Source organism: Emys orbicularis, chromosome 2 (assembly GCF_028017835.1).
Source record: "Emys orbicularis isolate rEmyOrb1 chromosome 2, rEmyOrb1.hap1, whole genome shotgun sequence".
Taxonomy (NCBI): domain Eukaryota; kingdom Metazoa; phylum Chordata; order Testudines; family Emydidae; genus Emys; species Emys orbicularis.
In genome coordinates this window covers 199,798,671-199,820,544 of record NC_088684.1, presented here as the reverse complement: position 1 = coordinate 199,820,544, position 21,874 = coordinate 199,798,671, and the positions used below count along the sequence as shown (strand labels likewise).

General features: G+C 42.0%; 1 protein-coding gene across 1 annotated transcript in view; it reads left to right on the top strand.

Moving 5' to 3' along the window:
• Positions 1–21,874, top strand: part of HECW1 (HECT, C2 and WW domain containing E3 ubiquitin protein ligase 1) — a 283,590-nt gene that overhangs the window by 239,987 nt on the left and 21,729 nt on the right. Inside the window, exons 22-23 of the mRNA XM_065398899.1 lie at positions 17,805–17,903; positions 19,229–19,358. Of these exons, the coding sequence (XP_065254971.1) occupies positions 17,805–17,903; positions 19,229–19,358 (229 nt within the window). The remainder of the gene's footprint in view (positions 1–17,804; positions 17,904–19,228; positions 19,359–21,874) is intronic.

Genomic DNA, 21,874 nt, shown 5'->3' with positions numbered 1-21,874 from the left:
GGGGAGAGGCCAATGCTCCAGATCAGCCTGATTGACGGGCGGGCAGGCTAATCAGAGGGTCAGGAGGCGAGGGAGGTCCCGTCCTCCGTGTGAGCTGGAATTGCCTGGGTCAGACTGAGTGGGGCCGAGCTAAGGAGAAAGCAGGGGCCCAAGCTGAGCTGGAGAGCAGAACCGTGCCAGATCCAGAGGGGCCAGAGGCGCAGCCACAGAGCCAGAGACAAAGCCCAGGGAGAGCAGATCCTGAGCTGGGAGCAGAGCTGCAGCCCCAAAGCCAGAGCACAGCCAGGACAGAGAGGGGCCTGAGCTAAGTTGCTGGGAGCAGAGCTGCAGCCCCAAAGCCAGAGCACAGCCAGGAGAGAGCAGGGGCCTGAGCTAAGTTGCTGGGAGCAGAGCTGCAGCCCCAAAGCCAGAGCACAGCCAGGAGAGAGCAGGGGCCTGAGCTAAGTTGCTGGGAGCAGAGCTGCAGCCCCAAAGCCAGAGCACAGCCAGGAGAGAGCAGGGGCCTGAGCTAAGTTGCTGGGAGCAGAGCTGCAGCCCCAAAGCAGAGTTACAGAAGCAGCCTGCAGAGCAGACCTGTCCTGGGGGCAGAGCTGTAGCAACCAGAGCCAGAGAGGCCAGAGAAGCAGCCCAGGGAGCTGGAGGCAGAGCAGCAGCAGCAGCCGTGCTGAGGCAGAGTGGAGCTGGAGCTGGGGCTGGAGCAGTCCGGAGCTGGGTGCGGTGAGCAGCTGGGGAGAGTGAGGGGGACCCTGGCAGTGGGCCCAGCGCAGGGAGATACCTCAGCCAAGAGGCCTTGCAGGCCAGACTTGGAAGGGGATCGTAACCCTGACAGGGCGGGGGCGACGCTGGGAAGAAGGGTCCTGCCACCTAGAGCCTGAGAGCGTGTGGCCACCGCCAGAGCAAGTGTCCAACCCACAGCGTCCCTGCAGCACAGCCAGGGCCTGAGAAGGAGGCCCGGGACCTACAAGGAACAGACTGTGAACTGCCCTGACGTTCCAGAGACACTGCTTGTGATATTCCCTGCCTCAGAGCAGGGTGATGTGTTTCCTTTAACCTTTTCCATTTTTCCTTATTCTTTTTTAAAAGTAATTGTTAATTAAATAACTTGTATTTGCTTTAAATTGTATAAAATGATCAGTGGGTCAGGGAGGTGCCCAGTGCAAAGAGAGTACCCCGGAGTGGGGACACCCTAGCCCCTGTCCTAGGTGACCACAGCAGGGTTGGGGGTCAAGCCCCCCAGGAATCCTGGGCCCAGCCTTGTTGGGGTTTACGAGGACTCTGCCAGACAGGAGAGTGGAAGGGGAGTCCTCAAGGGCAGGGAGGCCTCTGGGTAAAGGAAGTGGGAGCGAGGACTCGGATCCTTTCGTTAGCCCACTTCACCGGGGTAGTGCAGAAGCCAGGAAAGTTCCCCACAATAGCGGGACCATTCCCCCGCTTACATATGCATACTGATTAATAGATTGCTATTAATATAAAGCCAATATTTTACCTCAGATATACACATGCAACTCCAGTTGACTATACTGGTAGTTCTATGCATCCATCGGAGGCAGAATTTGGACCCAGCATTTTAAAGTCCAAAGAATGGAATTAATCCATTAAGGGTATATAGACTAATATATCTGAGGATAGGTTATAAACCTGCCTGTGGTTGTTTGTGTGTGAGGAGTGGGACTTTTTTTTAAAGCTCTCAGCATTGTCCTAATTCGGCTCCCATTGAAATCAATGGTAAAACTCTTATTATTAAAATGTATCTATCTTAGGGTTTGTTATGGGCCCCCCCCTTACCATAGTATCTTAGCACTGGGGACAATAATAATAGTCCTCTCGCTCCCAGATTTGTTGGGAAATACCTAATTTACTGATATATGTAAAGTGGTTTGAGAGCCTCAGATTTAAGTCACTGGATAAGTGTAAAGTATTAATATTAGAGTCGTTTTAAACTTTAAAGTTTGAGGTCAGTCACAAAAATTACACAATCACAGATTGTTTCAGGTTTGGGGTTTCCTTGAGCCTTGTAACTTATTTATGGCAGACTTTCAGTAGTGCAAACAGCTTATCATTCACATGGAATCTGTCCTTGGGCCCCTTTTTCTTTTTGGAAATATTGCAAGTCCCATCAAGAGGTACATAGTGCAAAAGGCATCTTTAGCAACAGCTGTTGGAATTTTCTCTTGCAGTATGCTTAAATGAATGCTGATGAGTTTGGGATAAAACATACATTAGAAAATATTAACTGTTGTCCAGGCTGGGGGAATTGAGAAATCCACATTTTCTCTCCCAGCCAAAAAGTTTTAGTTCTCCCCCCAGTAATGACTTATTTCATGCCTTGTTCCTTGTGCAAACAACATTCCAAATCCAGAGTGAGCACATCAAAGAACAGAGTAGTCGTGTATGCCAAGTGAAAATAGAGACATAGACTGGAAAATATTTCTCATTTATGGAGAAACTGAGATTTAACATTTTTCCTACAAGCTTCCACTGAATAAGACTTTTTTCCAGGTCTCGTGTAAATGTTGTATGCACAAAACTAAGAGATATCACACATACTCATGTTTAGAAATTACAGCAATGGAAAGAAAAAATATCTGAAAGGAATCTAATTAAATCTCTCTCTAGAGTGAAGAAGTGTAATGAGAAAATGTTGGCTGTATGTAGTAGATTATACCTTGGATCCATAACCATATTGATTCTTCTTAATCCATGCAATAATAAGTCATTATATCTTATCTAGTCAGCCTGTATAGCTACCTATCTGAATATTTATAAAGCAACCAATCACGATGGTATTTAGGCAACATATAACAGCTGCGCTTGTACAGGCTTTAGAAAGTGAAGGCTTTCCCTGTCTGCTGAAAATAACACGACACACTTGCTGAAGAAGTCCCTCTTTCCCCAAATAAATTAATCAAGTCCAGTGGCATGTTTTCTCTACCATTTTGGTAGAAAGAAAATGATTGTAGGCAATGACCCAGAAAGATCCCCTCTGTGTTCTTGACCAGGTCCGTGGGACAATTGAAGTAGAGAGAGCCCGTGAACAGTCCATCCCAGGTTTTCTATCAGACCCAGTGCATGCTGGGAGAAAGGACAATTGGAAATGTTAAAAAGTTCTCTACTGACCTGCAACTAAGTTGGATATAATATTCAGTAAATCCTCTAGTTCTCTATCATAATGCTGAATTCTTAGCGTATTAATAAAAGGCTCCAAATAGCCTGTGACAGCAGCTTCTTACTTGCTTCCCTGTTAACATTCCTTGGAAAGAATTTTGAAATGGCTTTCAGTTTTGCAATAGCACTAACTCATTGGGGTCCATGGTCAGTCAATTATTCGTGAGTATACAGAGATGCTTTTGCTCTGGTGGTTTTCCTGGCTTTCTTGTGCTTGTGACATTCTAGATGATGAAGCCCATATGGGACTGGATCAAAGGTTAAAAGAGTGCAGAGAGACACAAGACACTGATATTTAGCAATAGTCATCTGAACCATCAGTGGGAAGGCATTGCAAAAACACAACCGTTGTGGTAGCTTTTAACCTTTTTTGTGGAAAGCTGGTAATATGCTAAACTTCCTCTATCCTAGGGATGGGAAAACTTATTTGTCTTATTTCTAACCCACTCAAACATTGTAAATTTGGAAGTTTAACTTAAGCGCCAAAGATTATTAGGTTTGCTTTCCATGTGGTGAAAAGTGGAGGAAGGGAACTTTCTCTCTGTTGCCCCACCTCAAGATGAATCTTCTCAGACAGAAATTTCTGCTTATTCTCTTTTCTTGTTCAATTTTGTGTATCTCGCGGCAGTAGAAAACATCCCAACTCTGCTTGAAAGGCTTGAAGAAGATTCAGTGCCTTCAGCGAGCAACTGGTTTATAATGTGGGAAATACCAAGACGCGTGCATGCGCACAAATACACACCTATAAACACACCTTGGAATCATTGCTAGACATAATGGTATAAAATAGTCAGTGCCTCTCATTGTGTTCCCTATGGGCCTGATTCTGCCACTCTTATTCAGGTGGGATTTTCCTTACTCTCTGGGTAGTCTCATGAAATCAATGGGACTTTTTAAGGAGGAAGGTTCTAGTCATTATTAGGCAGGGTTGCAGAACTAGACTGCAGTTCTGTAATCAGATCTGTGCAGATGGACAAAGATACATTTCACCAGACCCAAACAATGGCATATCAGTGCTTCTTCATTGCTCAAGTGATTACCCAAATCAGACTGCTAATGTAGCTATAATTCAGCCATAATATAATTGAAGTTCTACTTATTAGCATGGAACAATTTATCATTTCCTTAATTTTAAGAGTGGCCATTTAGTCCCCATCTCTGCTGTCAGAACTCAGTCTGAGAGTCATAACAAGGACACCCTTCTCTTTTCAGCTGCATCTGAATCAGACAGTGAGGATGTTTGCAAAACATGGTCAGATGGAAATCCTGTTTCTCTTTCTGTGTCTGTCTGTTTACAGATGTCTGATACACCCTTAACTGTAGTAACAAGGAAAATCCTAGAGACTGGGCCTGATTCTTCTCTCACAGCAGTCTCACCCCAGTGTAACACTATTGATTTCAATAGAACTCCCTCATATCACTGAACTCCGTCATATTGACTGAGAAAACTCCAGCAGGTCTAGAGGGAAATAAATGAATTTATTGCACCCAGCTTTCAGCAGCAGGATCAACTTGATTTGAACATTTTACTGTTAAATATATAGGGCTTCTGTCCCTAGATCACTTAAAGTATGTCTACATATATGGCAATGTGTAGAGTACAGACGCTGCCCAGCTAGCCCGGGTATAAATAGCAGTGTAGATGGTGAGGCAGTGCTTAGGCGTGTAGAGTACTGACATGCCAGAATCTTAGGGTATGTACTCTACATGGCTCTCTGTACACCCAAGCAGTGCCTCCCCCGTCTACACTGCTATTTTAAGCAGTATAATGTTGTGCTGCCTTCCCACTGCCTCAGTGAAAAGCTCTGGTAGTGGGGAAAGACTCTGGCGGGGGGGGCAGCAGGGAAAGACTCAGGCAGCTCCCCACTGCAGTGACTTTCCCTGCTGTCTGCCCCCTGCCAAAGCCTATCCCTGCCATGTGTAGCTACACATCACAGTGTGGACACAGTCTGCTTTTCAATATGGCATGTAGCTACACATACATTACACTCTGCCACAAATGTAGCCAAGATCTTAGTTGATCTTTTATCCCACCCGTCTCCATAATCCGTATGCTTTAGGATTTTGGTTCACTGGCGGTTTGTAAATATAAATCAGAGACAGCAATTAAAGGAACAAAAGATTACCCCATCTCTTCCCAGAGAACCATAAAATTTATATGGACAGACAAAAATCAGACATAAAATGTCATCAGGAGACCCAGAGGATTATGCTAATTTAAAACATCTTTGTTTTCAGAAAGGGTTAATGACAGCATTTTTATTGGCACGATTAGGCATTTATGGACTTCACAATTACTAGATCACTTGTGTACCTGGATACTGGTACTGCAATGCCATGGCTACTTTATAAATATTTAGAATGTGCTAGAAATACCCTAAGACTGAGTTGATCTCTCAGACAGTTCCTTGCTTTTTTTGTTAAATAAAGGCTTGTGATGGGGTATGCAAACCCCAGACTTGAGAGCAGTGGGTTAAGGAACAGCTTTGGGCATAGCTCCAGGGGAGGCAGGCAGTGGAAGGGAGCAGATGGATACTCTGAGTGGAAAGTATTGCCCAGGTGCTCATTGCCTGAGACGTGACAATGCAGACCTGAGCAAACCTCAAGGCTAGGCAGGTGACTGAGTGTGCAGGTCAGAGACTTGACTGAAGATTCTGTGATTTACTCTGAGAAGCTAAAGGAGACTGGGATAGGAAAGTGGTGGGGGGGAGGCAGCTGCTTAGCACCCCAATGTACAGAGTGTAGCTGCCCCACCATTGGGCCCTGGACCAGAGCCCGATGGAGAGTATGAGCCCCGGCTCGCCTACCCACTCCGAGAGGACCTTATAACAACAGGAGCCTTCACCATGGGTGAGATCCCAACTGGAAAAGACCTCCACTATTCAAGGGCCCAGACCTCAAAGTCCCTGCTGTGTTAAAGGGGAGGACTGGAAACCCTTGGAGTGGGAGCACTGGAGGGCAGTATTGTGTTTTCAATGGTCAGATGACCAGCCAATCCCCACCTGATCACTAGGTGTTGGTGGGTGTTCACCTTCTACAAGGCTGAAGACACTTATGTAGTGGAAGCATTCTGGAGAACCTGAGTGCTGTAAACAACCTCTGTTTGTGCAGAGATTTAAGATGAACCACATAGAAGTGGTTATGGTTTTAAACACAGAGGGCTAAGCCTTGAGCAGCTGTAAATTCACCTAGCTGCATTGGCTTCAATGAAAATAGGCCAATTTACACCAGCTGAAAATCTGGTTCAGTGTCCCTTGCTTTTCTTTTTCGAATTTGTCCATGGATGTATCCATTTGTATGAGCACTGAGAGTCAGGCTCTGAGCAAGTTTCCCCACACAACCAGTTCACATTCCCCTTAACTTGCCACAACCCTACTATTCCAGCCCTGGATTTCTCCTGATCAGATATTGCCAAGCTGTGTTGTTTCTGTTTGTTTGGAGTTTTGTTACATGGACTAACAAACTATTAGGCTGAGACCCGCAAATTCATTGCCACTAGTATCCTACCAGCCAGAGGACACAATTTTATAAATCCAATAAGTTTTTATTACAATGTTTGACAAGCATGTGACAAATTGTCTTAAGATACAAAGCCTATAAAAAAGGGCCTAAGAGGGTTTCTGGCAGGGAGTCAGATGGATTCTATTCTGGCCTTGCCACTGACTAACTTGGGCAAGTCTTGTGGGTCTATATTTTCCAAAGTGATGAATGATTTTGGGTGACCAGTTGGAGACAGCTTGAAGAGGCCTGATTTTCAAAAAGTGCTGAGTCCCCACCCTCAGAAAATCAGGCCCCTTTAAAATATCTCAAGTAAGACACCCGAAACCACTCATCACTTTTGAAAATTTAGACTGTAACCTCACTCTGCCTCAGTTTCCAGCTACAAAATAGGGATATCAATACCTAGTATATATCAAATGGATTTCAAGTTGATTAATGTTTTAAAGTGCTTTGAAATTCTCAGATGAAAGACACTATAGAAAACCATAGTATTTAGGTTACATTACTGTATACATTTTAATCATTAATTAATGATAAGTTTTAAAGCATTATTGTAAATCTACTAGACAAGAGTCATATACTATTAAAATAAATATGCAGCGACAGTCATCTTATAGGACAGTTCCACTAGCTGAGAAGTCTGTGTTACTGAAGTGCCTTGTTGCTTCCGTATTATGATCTCTCCTGTGTCCTAATGTATTTAAATAAACTTTGATTTTCCTTTTAAGGTTGAGGCATGACTGAATTACATGTAGTACTGCTGGAACAGCTTGTTAATTATATATTAAGGGTCAGGAGGAATTGATATACACAGAAGGATTAAAGGCGAATTATAAAGCAAAGAAGGGAAAAAATGTTCTTCTTACTGAGCCTTTCTGACAGCCTCAAAGATTTTTTGAAGTTTCTGCTTCATATTTACATTGGTTTTGATTCCCTCTTTTACTAGAAGAATTTTCTAAATTGTTTGGAGGACATGAATTGGTGATATTGCTAGACACTGAAACATGAGATGTGGCTGTCCTAACCCCCAGTTCCCAAACTACATTGTCTAATTTTACATATATGATGGGCAGAGGGAGGGATAATTTCACCAAAAGATGATGATGGTTTTTTGACTTAAGGTCAAGACAACCTTTTGCAGCATTGTAGGTGAAATTCACCCATTGATGAAAGAGGTCATCAAATCCCCTATAGTGTATTGCAGTTGGCAGAGCAGCAAGATGGAGGATTCCATGCTGGCTCCCTGTATACTGGAATAGAAGGAAGCATTGAGATGGGCACTGCATCTGTGCTTACATCCACTGGCCAAAACCAATGGAGAGTGGATGCAGAAGAACGGTTCTCCACCCCCTCTCTCCCATTCCAGTCCAGGATCTGGAATAGTGGAGCTGACCTGTAAGTTGTGGGGGTGTAGTCCATTCTTTTGACCCTCTTATTGTTCTGCACATTTTATTTGGGCTTTGTGTGGGGAAGGGGGTGTAAATTTCACCTTGTGTGAATAAAAGACTGAGCTTAATAAAAGAAAAGTGGGGAAATAAATTTCCAACATACAGTAGTTCAATTTATTTAGACTGAAACAGACTCATGTGCTTGTATTTAATGCAGAAGAGGCCAGAGAGGCCAAACCAGAAATTGGTACTGTCAAATGTATCAAGAAAAATACATAATGAAATACTGGAGTCGTAATGTTTAAGGTTCATAATAGTAACCAAAGGACCCAGTCTTTCAAGGTGCTGAGAGTTTATCAGTGATGTCAGTGGAAATTGAGGATGGTCAGAGATTTGCAGAATCAGGCAAAAAATGCTGTCGCAAAGTTATGCTGTATCACTAATAGTGTATCTGAGTCTTGTCATTTAGAATTCTGAAGTCCATAATACTTTGAGTATGCATGATTCTGTGTTGACATGTGGATTTTATTTTGGTTATGTTTTTAGCATTGGAAAAACTATCCATCCATACTTTCATAAAACAGGATATCTTCTGGACAAATGCATACTTGTCATCAAACTTAAGTTTTATATGTTTACATCAGTGAAGTTATTCTGAATTTACAGTGGGACAAGAGAAAGCAGATTATGGTCCTTGTATAGTAAAATACTCCTAAATAAAAGTATAATAGTGTTTACCTGCTTCTCTTAAACAGGGGGCCTTACTGTCACTCCTTGACACCCCACGCCGTCCAGAACAAACATGTCATTGGTTGTGTCAGTTATTGTGGCTTCAGTATTAGATATATATGTCAGTGACTCATTAGCAATCGAAGGAAAATGTGCAGTCATTGGCTTGTGTTTTTACAGTCTTCTTGCCTAGTAGACGACTGAATCTAAAGATTTTTCTGAGTGACTTTGACTGGTCTGTTTCAACACATGCTGAAGCAACAAAAAACAAACATAAATTATTTTGGTTATAAAATTTCAACAGTTTGCAGATTTCCAACCCCCCAATGTTCTCAGAAGTTTATGTTGAGAATGCTCTGAACAAAAATGCTCCTTTGTTGGCTTCAAAAATAGGGGGGAAGGGGAGGAGATAAACAAAAAAAACCCATATGTCATAATGAGTCAGTCCAAAATGGTGTATATCATAAACCCTGGTTGAGTCAGGCAACTGCATACTCTGTTATAGGAAGCAAGAAAGTAAAAATGTCAGATATATTAAATTAGCTCTGAAACTTTTAGTTATTCAGAGAGTCAGTTGCTACTCGATCTGCATCTTTCCTGTGGTTATCAGCAGGAATTGTACTAGATGTCCTTGATTCCCTGCTGCTAGCCCAGAGGAGTACAATTTTCACCCAGTGCAACTGAGTCCAAAAAAGGGCCTGATTTCTGAGGAACGTCGGGCATAGAGCTGAGCGAATAGTTGATTTTTTTGGTGGCTGAACTGAAAAAAAAAATGTGTTCAGGTCAAACAAAACATGTAGAATATTGATTCAAATTGACATTTTCAAAATGGAATGTCGATTCAAAAAATGTCAAAAGAGCTCATTTAATTTTGACACTTCAAAAAAAAATTTTAAGCTGAAACTATTCACCAAATTTTATCTGAATTTGTGAATGGTTTCTGAACCCCAAAAATGCACTTTTCAGTGGATTTACTATTCACCAGAAAAGTGTTGCCCAGCTCTAGTCAGATGGTAGGTGGCTGCCTTCTGTCTCAGGGTTCCACCATGGGAGGGTATCTGTAATTTGTGGTGAAGGTTTTATAGGGGCTCTGTCGGTGGCTTCCTGGGAAATGTACTGGACTAGTGCATCCACCGAGGCATCCTACTATGCCATCACCCCAAACAACAACATCCACATTGGGGACTGCACTGTCATCATTAAAGTATCTTGCCATGCCCCCTCCCTCATTAAACTGCTCTTTTTCTTTAAAAGACTGAATTTGAAATAGCTTTCCTTATGGAGATGTGATTTTGCTTCCTTTGACAGGACTCTTCTTGCAGCCTATCTTACTGCAGGCATTAGAATCCTCCATAAAGCCCCTAAAACTCTGCTGACTCATTGTGGCAGATTCAGCTTATTAACTCATCCAGGATATAAGGGATCCGATCTTTTGAGAGACGGTACCAAGGTGCTAGGACAGAGGCAGTTCTTGAGGGACACAGTAGGGACAACTAAGGTGAAGGAGGAAGCATAGGTAGAGGTTTGCATTATTTCATTGTTTTTGCATAAGCTAAGCCTCAGGAACAGCATAAGTTTGGACACTAACTCAGTGTTCATGTGATCTGTTGAAAATGTAGTGGGTACTCATTTCACATGTCCATTGTGCAGGAAAAACAGGTTTTTCGGGTAAGATTTCTCTTTAGTATTGGATTGCTGATATGTAAAGTGGTATGTAAAGAAAAAACAGAAAATAGTGCATTGAATTGGCAGATAAACACTAGAAAAGTAAAGTAAATCAAACACTGAGGGTGTACCAGTATTCCACTAGCCTTTAATGCTATGAGTATGGTTCCAGTCTGCTTTGGTAAAAAACTGAAAGTTGTGGGTCTGACTTCTAGAAATGTGACCTGTGAGAGCTAAGGTTGCTCAGTACTTATGCTGCTCCAGTTCACCACTCCGGTTTGTTTACCTGCCACTCTGCAGTTCGCTTCCCGCAGCCCCCATTGGCCTGGAGCGGCGAACCGCGGCTAGTGGGAGCCGCGATCAGCCGAACCTGCAGAAGCAGCAGGTAAACAAACCGGCCCGGCCCACCAGGGGCTTTCCCTGAACAAGCGGCAGACCGGCTTTGAGAACCACTGTTTTAAAGGAATGTTACAACTTTGTGTATAAAATACAACTAAGTTTCATAGATTTTTCCCAGGATAATAGGAAGAGAGAATATTATCAAAGCGGGACTCATGAAATACTCTCTGTCATCTTTAGAGCTTGAACAAAACACATTGTGTCTTTATGGTATACATCATCCTGATAGGGCTTGTATTTATGTGCATAGACTCCAGTATAATTGGGCAGAACTTGCAGGGATAAATTCCTGTGCCATGTTCAGCAGTTTCAGGTTCTAGGAACTTGGGTGAACCATTCCTTCCGTTTCCGCACCTCTTGAGTTTCTAAGTTTTAAGTTTGAATTAACCCAAGAACTCAAAGTGAAATTTAGCTGACTGACTTATCCATGGTTTTGACATGAAGCAGTTAATCAGTGTAGGAGTACACAGGCTCCCTCAAAAACTTAGTAAAACTTAGTAAACCTGGAATGAGTTTTGAGTTTGTGAGAAAACATAAAATGATGTGCCTTACAGTTCTGGGCTATACTGTGAAGTATGTAAAATAAATCAATGGTTATAAGAAATTGGGTCACACAAACCTTTTGGTGTGAGGCTTATTACTGTATGCCCCCTCATTAGCTTCACCTTTGGATAATCAGGAAGACAAAAAATGGTTCCTAGCATATCTAAGAAGGAGGTATAGGGACCCAGAAAAATTATCAAGTGGAACATGTGGTACTCCAATGTGCCTAGGTGCCAGGGAGACTATGGGGAGGGGCCCACAGTCAGTGTGATCACCAGGTGATACCCCAAAGATCAGAGAGAGAGCCAAGCCTACACCTATCAAACTAAGACTGTAAGACCTCACCCTCAAAAAGAGGGGTGGACTTGAAGGAGGACTGAGGGCCAGTGATAGCCTTGGTATTCCCCTTGTTAGAATTCCCCCTTAGGGCTTATTTAGGAATGAATGTTTACTGTCTTTCCACAACCAATACTTTGTACCTATGGTATGTGCACCCTTTTCTTTTTCTTCTGGCCCTTGTAAAGGCTACTCCTTTATTATGAGATGTGTGCGTGAATGTTTAGAACCCACCAAGGTCTAGAGCCAAAAGGGCATAGTGTTTGGAGTGCCTACAGTGTTTGCCTCAAGCACTGGGGCACACAGCACAATAGCAAATATGTGGATGGTTTTAGTGTACCATGACACCCCCAGGGATACCATGCTGGGGAGAGAGGGTGGTTTTACTGCTAAACTGCAAAATTAGAAGAAACAAGGAATTTAACAAATGATTATAAAAAAATTTTTAACCATGCTATGTATGTATAACCGTCCTGGCAACAGAGATTTCTGATGATTGTACAGTAGTTCTGTCACCACAAATTGAAGTTAAATATGTGTGCCAGACTAAACTATAATGCAGGCTCAGAGGTTGTGAGTTTGATCAACTGCCAGGGTTTTATAAAGATGATCACATTTACTAATTGATTTGATTTGCTGCCCACTTACTATTGTATTCAAAAATATGACCACAAGATATAATTACTGCAATAACCCACAACAGCATGTGCATTAGAGCCTATTGGTGTGTGCATCTAGTGCACTGTAAAACACCCATGAAATTAACGTGACCATATGTCCTGTTTTGGCCCGGACAGTCCCTTTTTTAAGCCCTTTCCTGACCGTCCTGAATTTTTTTGGCAAAAGTGAGCATTTGTCCTGCTTTCTCTTGCCAACTGGCTCGGGCTAGCCCCACGCAGTTGGAGGGGAGGGCTAGCCCCACGTGGTATCCCGTTTTCCCTTTGGGAAACATGGTCACCCTACGTGAAATGCAACAATCACTGACTAATCCACACCTTGCTGTGTCTTAGGAATGAGAGTATATGGCTCACTGATTTTATATTTCTTCTACTTTAAAAAAAAAACTTTAAAAATAATTGTGGGGCTATTTATGTAATGCATCCTTCTGCTCTAAAAATAGGTCCTTGCAAAGTCAAAGGATGGCAAGTGCCTTTTCCCCTACACTTCTTAGTTTTTTTCCTAACAAATTTCCCTCTTTTCCAAAAAAAAATTAAGCTCCTTGATATATTTGATCTCCTTGTATCTACTCCTACTTCCCAGAAACCTGGTTGCCCTACCCAGGAGCACTTTGCTACCCTATAAACACATAACAGACTGTACATATTTAAAAAATAATTACTGAACAAAACACTCCACTGCACATATGATTCTCCCCCTGGGAAGGAGATAAGAGAGAAAAGAACAACATGTGACAAGTGTCAGTCATGTTGCTTAATACACAACTTGGTGGTGGTTAGAATTTATGGTGATAAGGTTGGTATAAGAACTTTCATGGAATAGACATTTTGATCTCATTTTCTAGTATTTAAAACTTAAATAAGGAATGTTGGTCCAGTCCCAATTTAGTTTTTCCAGTAGAAAGTGGCTGGTGGCCTCCAAACCACTGCTCAAAGGGCAGCTTGGCATTTTGTGGGGAAGGAAACTGTCCTTTTTTCCCCTTCAGGCCCTCCTTCTATGGTCCCTCTGCACAGTATTGCCAACTCTCAAGGTTCAAAAACCCATTAGTCAGGCCTCAAAAATCACAAGATCGGTTTATAAATCATGAGATTTCTGTAAATATAATACTTTTTTCAGTTTTTTTCATTTCCTTTCTGCTGTATGAGCCATTTGGGTGCAGTTGGGTCACTTTTCTCCACATCCTTGATGCTAGCAACTTTTTAAAAAACAAATGAAAGCTGAGATTTTTCACCTAACCACTTGTCTCCAGGAGCTGGGGCTTCAAGTAAAACACTAAATATTGCAAGACTCATGATAAAATCGCAGGAGTTGCAACACTACTGTATCTCTCTATTTCCAGCATTCCATTTGCCCCAGATATCTTTGCCCTACTGCTGTGAAAATAATACCTATGTAGCTGGCTATGTCTGCTGAGTATCCTTCTCTCACAGTACAGTTGTCTAAACTTCACTACAGAAGGCCTCTCAAGAAGGCTTAAGTGCAGCCCTCTTCATTCAAGTTCTTTTAGATGAAGCCTAAAATTAATCTGTGCAAATTAACAGTCAGACAGTGTTTGACACATAAGAAATTTGCTTTACGGATGAAAACTGGTTCTTCAGCAGCAGTATAAAAGGATAAGATCATTTGGAATACAGCATGAGACATGTTACAGTCAGCTCTAATTTAAGCACTACTGTGAAATTCTCAGAAGGTGTAGGAATTTGTAGGTAACTCCTGCAAACTGGTCAAAGAGTAGCATTATTAGAAGCGAAAAGGCAGTTGCACACAATGTCCTTTTTGAGTCGACGAAGGGTGTCAATAGACAATCAAACCAGAGCAGCTCTCCTACTCATTAATTCTCTCCCTCCTCCCACCATTTCCTGTTCATTAACTACCCTCCCTCCTTCCTCCCCCATTTCCCTTCTCTGCTATAGGTATGTTATTCAGATTCAATCATTGTCTTGCAGGAGGGGAGAGAACGGGTGTTGAAAGAACAGGGTAGAATTGGGTCCTCACATAACCACACCACTCTCCCACCACTTACCCAACCTGCCTCTCTTGCTAAAACAAATCCTTACCTCTAATAAGCAATTTACACTTGCTTCAGAAAAATAAACATGTCAGCTTAAGGAAGGTACTTTGCCCTCCAGTCAGGCTTTACCTCAACACTGTTTATTCTGTAAATAAGCCTTGTTTTCTCTGAAGGGGATATCTCACCTAACTATACCATACCCTAAATCCTTCAGACTGGAGCCAGCACTATGTCCAACAATTTCTTAGCAGAATCAGAGTCTCAAACTAGGTTGTGCTTCCCTTGACATTTTACCTTCAGTTTCACGATTCCAAAGAGTTCCCACCAAAATATTGTCCTCCTCTATGCTCACCTGAGAGGGTATAGAGTGAGCCTTCTGGCAATGGAGTATAGTACTTTATGCTTATTGTATTTTGAACTTTCACTTTCAAAAATTATGATGGAGAAAGTAAAAAACCAGTTGCATCATTTAGGACAAATGGACCTGACTCTCAATCTGAAGGATTAAAGTCAACACTTCAGGCATTTTTTCCACCTTTAGTTGTCTGGCGTCCACTGTGTTTTCATTGTGTCAGCTCCCCTCTTTAATTGCTTTTTGCTGGAAACATTGCACTGGACCACAAGTGAAGTGAAACGGGTTCTAAACATTCCCAACAGCTGCCTTTTGTTGCTGGTATGGAAACAGCTGTAAGGGTCATATAATCACACTTCTGTTAATAGTTAGCTATATACCATATGTGCCTACTTTTGGCAGCAGGGGACACACAGGCGGCTCCTGTGGAGATGTAAATGCTAACTGGGACCACTGTCATTCTGTGCCCCATTTGACAGACTAAGCACTTGTTCTATCCCATGAGAGTTGACTGAACAGATATTCATTGCTGCTTTTATTACAGCAAGGCATATGTATCATTCATTTGCAAAAGGGATCTGTGTGCTTTTCCCTGGAGTGGAAGGAACGGTTTCTTGCTTTTGATATGGTTTTTTTTTTTCGGTGCTGTAAAATTTTACTAGGATGTCAATCAATTCAAAGCACCTTATGCTTAGAGTGTTCACAGTTAAGTTTTATTTTTTTTTCTTTTGGACTGATAAGCAGCTTCTTTTTTTAAAATAAAAATTTCCCATTGTGAAATCAGTCATACATTTTTCCCTCCAAAAGCAAGGTTCTAAAGCTGGAATGGGTGGAAGGTTACCTATTAAAGAGTAGAGATACAGCAGATTATCATCATACACCATAACACAAGACATATACACAAAGTAACTTAGATTTTTATAACTAGATTGTTCTGACATGCATGAACGTCATTACCAGTTTGTGGGGATAGTTATTAAAATTACAGTCTTTCACATCTAAGTCACTGATTAAAGTCGGACCCAGGTTAGTGGTGAACAAACATTTTTACTACCATTTGTTGTCTGGTAATGTAAAATGACTTGAGTGTCTTAAGAGTACTTTACAAAGGTAGATAAACTTTATGATCCCCATTTTACAGGTAGGAAACTGGCACAAAGAAGGGAAATGATTTGGCCAAGGTCACACAGCAAAGCAATTACTAAAACTCAGGTTTCCTGTCTTCCAGGCCATTCTAACCATAATGCCCAGTGGACTTCAGCATGATATACACACTCATGTTTGTCTCTGTCCTCTGGTCCATCGAAGACCACCAGCATTTTCACAGTACAGAGGAGTTCCCAGATTAAAAAGCAAACTATTTAACATACACTAAAATAGTATTACTTTTTCATAAGGGCATGTGTGTTTTACCACGGCAGCAGTGTCATTTCCATTTATTGTCAAATGCCATTTCATTTTATTTATAATTTAGTTGGCTGAAAGAGCTATGTATCGCTGCCACATTATTGCATCTATTTAAACTAGATATGGGAATCCTGAACAATTTGTAGAAAACTGGATATAGACTGTCTCAGGGGCTCAAATCATAATAATAGTCTTGGTCTACACTTAAAAGTTATATTGGTTTAGCTACATGGTGAGGGGGGTGGGGAAAAAATCACTCCTGATCGACATAGCTATGCTGACAAAACCCCCAGTGCAGACGCAGTTATGTCAGTGGCAGAATGCGTCTCTTGCTAACGTCGTTCAGGGAGGTAGTGTTACTACACTGACAGAAGAACTTCTGCTGGCTGCATCTACGCTAGGGGGCTATCATACTGAGTCTCAGCAGATCTACTGATAACAGTGGAAGGCTTATTCAAAGATCAAGGGGAAAATGTGGCCTTTATATAATAACTAAACATTTAGTTAGTGAAGTTAATATTGCATTCAGCATAATTCAGTGGGACAAAGGGATTCAGGGCACTTTTAGGACCACTGCTATTTTTGTTGTTTGCCATTTGCACATGTACTTGCCTGATCTGTGCACAGAATTGCAGTAATTGTGCACATGAATTATTTGGAAATCTGGCTGTTAAAGTGCCATTGTTATGCCTAAAAGTTCACACTTTACTAAGATGAATGGGACTGTTAACATCTCTTAAAGCTATTGTTTCAGTCTGTCTGCAGACTCAGGAAGACAGCTCTGTGTTGGTTTTGCATCAGTGACACTCAGTTCATGTTTGGAAAGTTTTCACTGCAACCATAGGGGCTAAAAACACAAATGTTTCTTAATAAAAGTTTGCTTTCTGTGGGGGGGACCGTAATCTGTTATGATGAGTGGTATGACAGGGTTCATCACTGTGGCGCCTCCTGCTGGCTGTCTTGGAGATTAGCTCCGCATATTAGTGCACCCTCTTCAGGTGGTGCCTCGCTGCCGTCACTCCTGCTCTAGGACCCACATCTCTCCAAGGACTGTGGCGTCCTCTTCAGCAACGCAGCCCTCCGGCCGTGCCACACACACTGTGCTCCCCCCTTTGGGGGACCTGCAGTCTGCTGTTCAGCCACTTCCTTTAGTGGCAACTGCAGCAAATTGTCTGGCCACTTCCTCATGGCCCCAGTATCCTCTTTGCCCTTGCATCAGGGCCTCAGCCTGCAAACCCCAGCAGTCAGCCAGGAGCTGTCTCTCATTCCCCTGTTCCCTGCTCGCAGCACTGTTCTGTCCAGGGTGCTGGCAGTTCTCTCAGCCCTCCAGAGACACAGTCCTTCCCCCCTGGGCTCCCAGCCCTGCAGCTCCCTTTTTATATGGGCCTGCTTGGCCCTGATTGGCTGTTCCCTTCAGCCCTTCTCTGATTGGTTGCCTCCTGTGCAGCCTCCGTAGGGCTTTATTAACCTCTTAGAGCCCAGTTTGGGGCAGGCACCCCATCACAGTGGGCAGACGAACATGTTAAGCAGGCCAAATTCAGTACAAGATATTTAACATATATATATATAAGCTCCTACATTGGTATGTTCTGAGTTACACATCATTTACTATGTGTTATTTGTATCCTAGGTTCAGGTTCAGTGGTCGTATCCTTGGCCTTGCTCTCATTCATCAGTACCTTCTTGATGCTTTCTTCACGAGGCCATTCTATAAAGCACTACTGAGGCTGTAAGTATATGAATGCAATCAACAGAGACTTGGGCCTTGATCCTGCCATGATCTCTGCAGAAACAAACCCTTGTGGAGCTCATTGCAGGACTGGGACCTTAGTTTTCAAGTTCTTCCACTGTTGTTTTTAGGGTAGATGGGAGGGAGATTTAATCATTTCCTTTTTTCCCCCAGACTGTGCCCTTCTTTAATATTAACAGTGTTGATTAAAGGGTTAAAAGGCATTGGAGTTAAGCACCCACTTTTGAAAATATTGGTCCACATTCCTAAATTTTAATATTAGGAAACTGCAGTCCGAACCATTTAAATGGGATATGGGTCACTGAAAAGCATATTTAATTGGACAGTCCACAGAGAAACAATTCTTTTCTCTAAACAAAATGAGTTATCTTGCATGTCACTGGAAAAACCTTAATTGCCCAAGCTCCATTGTTTGGATTTTTTTTTCAGCCTAAGCATTTATTAATTATGTTTAATCATAGAATATCAGGGTTGGAAGGGACCTCAGGAGGTCATCTAGTCCAACCCCCAGCTCAAAGCAGGACCAATCCCCAGACAGATTTTTGCCCCAAATGGCCCCCTCAAGGAGGGGGCTCACAACCCTGGGTTTAGCAGGCCAATGCTCAAACCACTGAGCTATCCCTCCTCCTCAAATGTTAATATATTAATATGGATGTAAAGCATTACAGGTTTCTTGTGGGTTTTGCTCAGCCTGTCTTACACAATGACAACCAGGAGATGCCCAGTAATGTATTATTTTTAATGCTCATTGAAATGTTTTGATATTTTAATGGATGGTCTATTGCTCTTTAATCAATTTTATGCAATAAGAAAAGCCACATAAAATATACCAAGATTCAGTTGAATGAATTGATATATATTGACAGATGATAACTCAGAGGAATGTTTAGCTGAAATGGTTGGTTAAACCATGATTTGAGGACTTCAGTAACTCAGCCAGAGGTTAGGGGTCTATTACAGGACTAGTGGAGGAGGTTCTGTGGCTGTAATATGAAGGAAGTCAGACTAAGTCCCTTCTGACCTTAAAGTCTATGAGGATTAATCTGAATTTGCAGTGAAGTCTCTTTTAATAAGCTTTTAAAATGCACATCATTCTCTTTTACTGATATTTAATGTTCTGTAGTCCACACACTTTGAGTTTGGTGTTTTAACAAAAGGTGTATGTATAAAGTCAAAAGGGCATCAGCTTTTGTCAGAGCTTTGTCATAAGAAAACACTGTACATGTTCTGAGCAGTAAACCATCATCCTGATACACATAAGGTTATATCTTCCTCGTCGTTTCTCTGTCTTGCTGTACAATTAGGCCATGTGATTTAAGTGACTTGGAGTACCTGGATGAGGAGTTTCATCAGAGCTTGCAGTGGATGAAGGATAACAACATCACTGATATCCTGGATCTCACTTTCACAGTGAATGAGGAGGTGTTTGGCCAGGTGAGTATGGCTAAGTGACAAACCATCGCAGAGTTTGAAAAACAGATTTGGAACTGACATAGTCAAACACAATGAAAATCATTCTGTTTGAACAGATTCATAGTAAATTCCTTTAACCTTTTCAATGCCATTTTCATCTCTTGCCTTTTGTTCTTATAAGCCATCTATTTCAGTGCACACATTTATTCTCAGAGTCTACCGTGTACAATACCAGCCCTGGCTTCCCTACAGGCCTCGTCAGCCACACACTGATGAACAGAAGGAATTCTCTAAAGTGGAATATAGCGCCTCTTTCTAGGGTGTAATTCAGACAGATTTGTTATTCGGTGACTGTGGACAAAGGATGTAATTTACATGTTGATGTGACTGAAAGGATGGGGGGGAACAACTAATAGGTGGCATATGGTATGGCAACCCTCATCACTACTTTGCCTTGCACCTTCCTATTAGTTGCTATTCCTCCTATCCTCACCTCCTTCTGCCCACTGGGCATGTAAATTACCCTTAGTTATGCACCCCCAGTAATTATGCTTCTGCCACTTACACCTGATTGTTTGTTTTGATTTTGTTTTTGTTTTTGTTTGTTTGTTTAACCAACTTAGGCATGAGGCCAAATTTAGTTTTGAGTTATACCAATATAAATTCAGAATAGCTCTGTTGATTTCACTGGAGTAACTTTACATTTACACTTTTGTAAATGAGAGCATAATCTGTGTATTTTACACCACCACATATGACCCCACTGAATTTGACCCAATGAGATAGTGGTGGGACATCAAAGAGGAGATGTAGGAAGAACAGCTGGAGATGGTAGACTGTACAAAAGGGGAGAGATGAGGCTAGAGAGGCAGATTTGGCAATCATCAGCATGGAGACAGTAGGTAATGCTGTGAGCGTGGATGAAGTTGCCTAGAAAAAAGAAAGAGAGGACAGAGCCCCAAGAGAAACCAATGGGGAGTTAGGGGCAGGATTAAGAGCCACCAAAGGAGATGCTGAAGGCTAAAGAAGTGTTGAAGCCGAGGGAAAGGAGAAAGTTCAGGATGAGGGTTTGACTGGTAGTCTCAAAGGCAGCAGAGAGATCAAAGTAAAATATTGCCCCTGTGACTTTCCAGGGAAGTAGTAAGGGCATAAGCCAGGCTGGAGGAGATCAAGAATAGAGTTGGAGCAGAGAAAATCTGGCAGCAGGAGTGAACAATAGGTCAGCAATAAGGATCTTGGAAGCAGAAGAGTCTGCAGAAGGGTATTTTCAAGGTTGAGGTTGAACTCTGGTGTGTCTGTAGACTAGTGGAAAGGAACTAGAGGATAGAGACTAATGACAAGGGAAAGAGGGGGAGCGAGGAAGGACAAGAGGCAAAAACAGAATCCAGGGGGCAGGATAAGGGATTACAAGTATTGGGGCCTCTTCAGAAGAGATAGGATTATTCTACACAGCCCAGCCATCAACTGTTTTCTTGGCTTTGAGCAAAACTTTGCGTGACATCCAAATGATGATGCAGTGGTTGCGCTGGCAGAAATGGCAGTTTAAAACTAATGCGTAAAGACGTAGACGGACAAACAAAGTTATGCAGATATACTGTACGGACAGATGAGTTACATGTATATTTACATTAGTAGACAATGAAGGTAAGTGAAAATATCAATGGGAGTTGTGCTCATTCATCTGAGAGCACCACCTGGCTTGCTACCTAGAATTACGCTCTTTGCAAAGAGAAGATGCATATCATTAAGTGGGATTTTGTTGCATGCTACAAATGAGATGTGTTTTAAAAGAAAAGATCAAAATATCTGATAGTACTAAACCAGATGAACAACTTAGGGCCAGATTCTGATACCATTATTCATGTTGACTAGTACCTTACTTCACAAGCAGACCCATTGATTTAGCTGGGATTACTGGTGGAATAAGGTGACTTTCATTGTGAATAAGAGCATCAGAATCTGGCCCTAATCTCCTTTTAGATTTTAAGGTTTTTTTGGGCAGAGACTGTCATTTTCTGAATGTTTGTACAGCAGCAAGCACATTGAGGCCCCAATCAGGTTGGCCTCTACGTGCTACCTCAATATAAATGTTAAATGATAAATCCATGAGAAGACTCTCATTGACTTTAATGGGTTTTAGGATCAGGCCCAAAGCTGGTCATGGGAGGAAGCAAAGGTTGAGGGCCTGATATTCAGTATTTAAGAATAACTTCTGTGTTAGCTAGATACCATTCAAGCAGACAAGTGGCAAATGATCTAGCAGAGAGTCCCAAGAATTTGGCCAGCAAAATTAGAAGATTGAAAATTGTAGACTGGTTGCCAAAAAAACTGTGTTTAAAAGAATATGGTCAAACAACAAAGATCTTGTGGACAAGAAAGTTTAGGAAATGGAAGAATGAAACCTGGAATTATATATTACTCACAGATGAGTCCAACTTTGAAGAGTTGTTGGATCATTTAAAGCGTGGGTGAACAATACTTTACCAAAGTGTAAATCACAGTGGTCGCTCTATTAATATTTGGGAGCTGCATCTCAA